The 3,436-nt window shown below is 41.2% G+C and overlaps 1 protein-coding gene across 1 annotated transcript in view; it reads left to right on the top strand.

Moving 5' to 3' along the window:
* Positions 1-479: 479 nt before the first annotated feature.
* The window catches only part of LOC101858342 (probable protein S-acyltransferase 23), a 39,417-nt gene continuing 36,460 nt past the window's right edge, over positions 480-3,436 (top strand). Inside the window, exon 1 of the mRNA XM_013082724.2 lies at positions 480-661. Within this exon, the coding sequence (XP_012938178.1) occupies positions 525-661 (137 nt within the window). The 5' untranslated portion in view covers positions 480-524. The remainder of the gene's footprint in view (positions 662-3,436) is intronic.

The following is a 3,436-nucleotide window of genomic DNA, read 5'->3' as shown; positions in this document are numbered from 1 at the left end:
GGGGGTAAAGAAAGAGAAAGAAAAGAAAATTAAATCTACCTACCATGACAAGTCTGACTTGTACGAATCGAGAATTGAACCGAGCACTATGGCATGATAGGCGGTCGCACTGCATGGGCAACTACAGGATAGAGGCACTAAAAACGTTCACATAGTTTGGGGGATAACCGTCTTTTCTAGCATGATAAACTTCTACGTCATGACCCTCACAGCTCTTTGACAAAGTAAGGCTTCAATATCAAAATTTTCTCTTCCTGAGTGTTGAGCAAAAGATTGATGTCGTTTTCTTACTTTAAGGTAATTTTAACTGTTTCGATAGCCTTCAGAAGTTATATTTGTGTAAAGTTGCAGGACGCGTCGATGCAATGTAACCAAGGCCTATTTCTGTGAAATTGTGACATTCATTTTGTCAACAGGTGAGAGACCCCGCCCGTCCACACAACCACAGCGGTTTTTTCTTTCGTTTCTTCACACCCGACTTCATAGAGTCAATATTTTGTAACAACCAAGATTTGTTTGGCAAAATGTCGGAAGGATCACAAGCACCGACGGCCTTCCAAGCCACCGCCCTGTCTGCTCTTGGTGCGGACGAGAAAGATGCTTGCTGTAATAAAGGAAATGGAGTTAAATCTCATCCGATATTTGAAGCTGTGAAATCAGGGTAAGTCTGTGCCTCATTTTTCTTCGTGGTTTACAGAGTTAATATTGTCGTATTACTCTAACCCATCGCGTCCCTCAGTTTGAGTTTATATCCATGCCAAGTCCAAGCCTGATCTTCTGACTTCTGGAATCTTTCACGATTTCTAAAACAAAAGTCTTTTACAAGTGGAACATGTGAGATCATTAAATGACATCCTATTGATTAGTTTTCTAATTGCAGTTTCTAGATCTACATTGCTTCCAATTTTATAGCGCGGCATCTGTCATAGTCCCTAGAATGCGGCCACGACCATTCATTCAGTCAAGTGGAACGAAAGTATAGTGGAATCAATCGAGTGCCGACATTGATCCAGAATGATCGATAGGACTACGATCATAACAATGGGACTGCTGTGGAAACCAAAGTATAAACAACGCCACGTGTTGTGTTGTGACTTGCAACGTTATGCTTAAGAATGATGGAAGAAATGTTTAAGTGTTACCTTGTCTGGAACTTTACAGAGTGACTGACAAAGACAATTCAATAGATAATAATGCTTCCTTCTTCTTGTCTTAGCCCTAGCCTATAGCCTATAGATCTAGATTCTAGATCTCTAGATCTAGATCTAGATTCTTGATAGAGAGTCTAGTCTAGATTCTAGATCTAATATAAAGATCTAGATCTAGATATCTAGACTAGATAGCCAAAGAAGCCCAAGGCTTGTTAGTCCCTTTTGAATTTGAAAGTAATTAAATAACGAAGTGACTATTTCTCAGAACGTTCGGAGAAATAGTGCCGATCTTTATTTCTCCGCGAACGGTTTCCGGCTTCCGGTCTCGTGATTTTTTGCCTATTTATTGCGAGAATTGGGTGCCAACTTTCATTCTGCCTCTGGTCTGGGATTGGGAAGGAACACCGCATGGCAAGCCCGCCTACAGACAACCTTCAGTAACACCCACCACACACCCACCACCATCATGCACATGTACACACACAAACTTATACACACACTAACTAAACATGATCAGTGGGCAACTTTTGAACGTATGACGAGCTGAGCTGTGGATGGAGAGACAGTATGATATAGTGAAAGAGCAGGTGAAAGGAAGAATGTACGAGTGTATTCACAGGCGACAGCAACTACTACAAGTACAAGACGATGACACTGACCCCCCTGGCCTGGTCCACAGCTCACGAACGAAAGGAATGCGGCTAAGGCAGTGGTTTGCATATATTATTGTCCATGGTTCGCAGGGTGCAAGGGAATGAGTGAGATTTTTTTGTATGTGTGCCTGAAGGGAGGGTGTGGGGTGTGAAAGTCATGCGGACGGGGATGAGCCGCGGGAGAGAACACAGGAATTGAATGAATGAGTGAAACTGAAAGAGAGGAACGACTCATGAGCCCTGGAGTGAATGGATCCTGTGTGTCTATTTTTGTATACTTTGTTTGAACTGTTACTGAATAAAGCCCCCCCCCCCCCCCCTCCCTTTTTTTCCCCCATAAAAAAAAGTTGATAGAAAAACAACACATCAGAACAATATCAAGAAAGAAAAAAGTACACACTAACAAAATAAAACACCACAAAGAGGGAAAAATAAAAGTAACTGTAACGTATTCAACAAATCAACGTGGTGACAAGTGAGAAAGAGACGAAGTCGAAGTGAAGCTAGGTGAACTTTTTTTCAAAAGTAAAGAGGTTCGGTTTCTTTCTTTTTTTATTATTTTTATTATTTGACTTTTATGCTCCGATTTGGGGACCAAAAAATGCAAAAAAATCTAGCCACGATTGATTGGTCGCGGCCGCGACAAACGCAGATATCTATGCTAGTTCTATGTGTCGTATCAATAACCCTCCGTAGATTTAGATCTAGATCTAGACAGCACACGAGTGAACACAACACATTAAGTTTAAGAGCAGCACCCTTCATAGGCAACATGTCATATCTGTAGCGAAAAACTGTTTGGAACTAGCATTTCTTTATAAATATTTACTGCGGACATTTTTTTGACCGATTGAACCATATTGTATACGAACAATCTTTGGTAGGCCTATACTATAATTATAGATCTATATATAATATCCGAAATTTGCGGAAAAGATATGTGATTTTAGAGTGTTCGGAGAAATAGTGCTCAGCTTTATTTTCCCGAACGTTCGGAGAAATAGGGCCTAGCTTTATTTTCCCGAACGTTCGGAGAAATAGTGATGGCCATTAAATAATTAATGGGAGTGTATACAGACCCGGTAACCGGGAACAAAGTCACAAAGTAAGTATACCAGCCCTGGTAGGGGAACTCTTTTACTTTTGTGATTTCGGAAAGTTTCAGCACCCGTTTGGCTCAGGGTAGACCTAGGTTCTTCTTGATCTCTATGGCCTAGGTCTAGATTTAGACAGACAGAGACATAAATCATTGATCTGGTTCCGAGACTAGAAGGCTAGATCTAGAATCTAGATCTAAATGATGATTGCAGATGTCTTCTCGATGAACGATTGTTTTTCCTCCGTTTTGGAGTTGGAGGAATCACAATTTGAAGAAAAGAACAAATGTCATAATTTCAATCGAGCAGTCACCCTCTATATTTCTCAGCCTCTCTCTCTCTCTCTCTGCCTCTCTCTCTCTCTCTCTCTCTCTCTCTCTCTCTCTCTCTCTCTCTCTCTCTCTCTCTCTCTCTCTCTCTCCTTCTCTCTCTGTCTCTCTCTGTCTCTCTCTATCTCTCTCGTCTGTGTATCGCTCGCCTTCTCTTTTTCTTTGTTTGTCTCTGTCTTTCTTTCTTTCCACCTATTTCCCTTTTA

The sequence above is a fragment of the Aplysia californica genome, unplaced genomic scaffold (genome assembly GCF_000002075.1).
Source record: "Aplysia californica isolate F4 #8 unplaced genomic scaffold, AplCal3.0 scaffold00190, whole genome shotgun sequence".
Classification (NCBI taxonomy): Eukaryota; Metazoa; Mollusca; class Gastropoda; order Aplysiida; family Aplysiidae; genus Aplysia; species Aplysia californica.
Note: the sequence above shows the minus strand (reverse complement) of the source record. Positions and strands in the feature narration are given on the sequence as shown.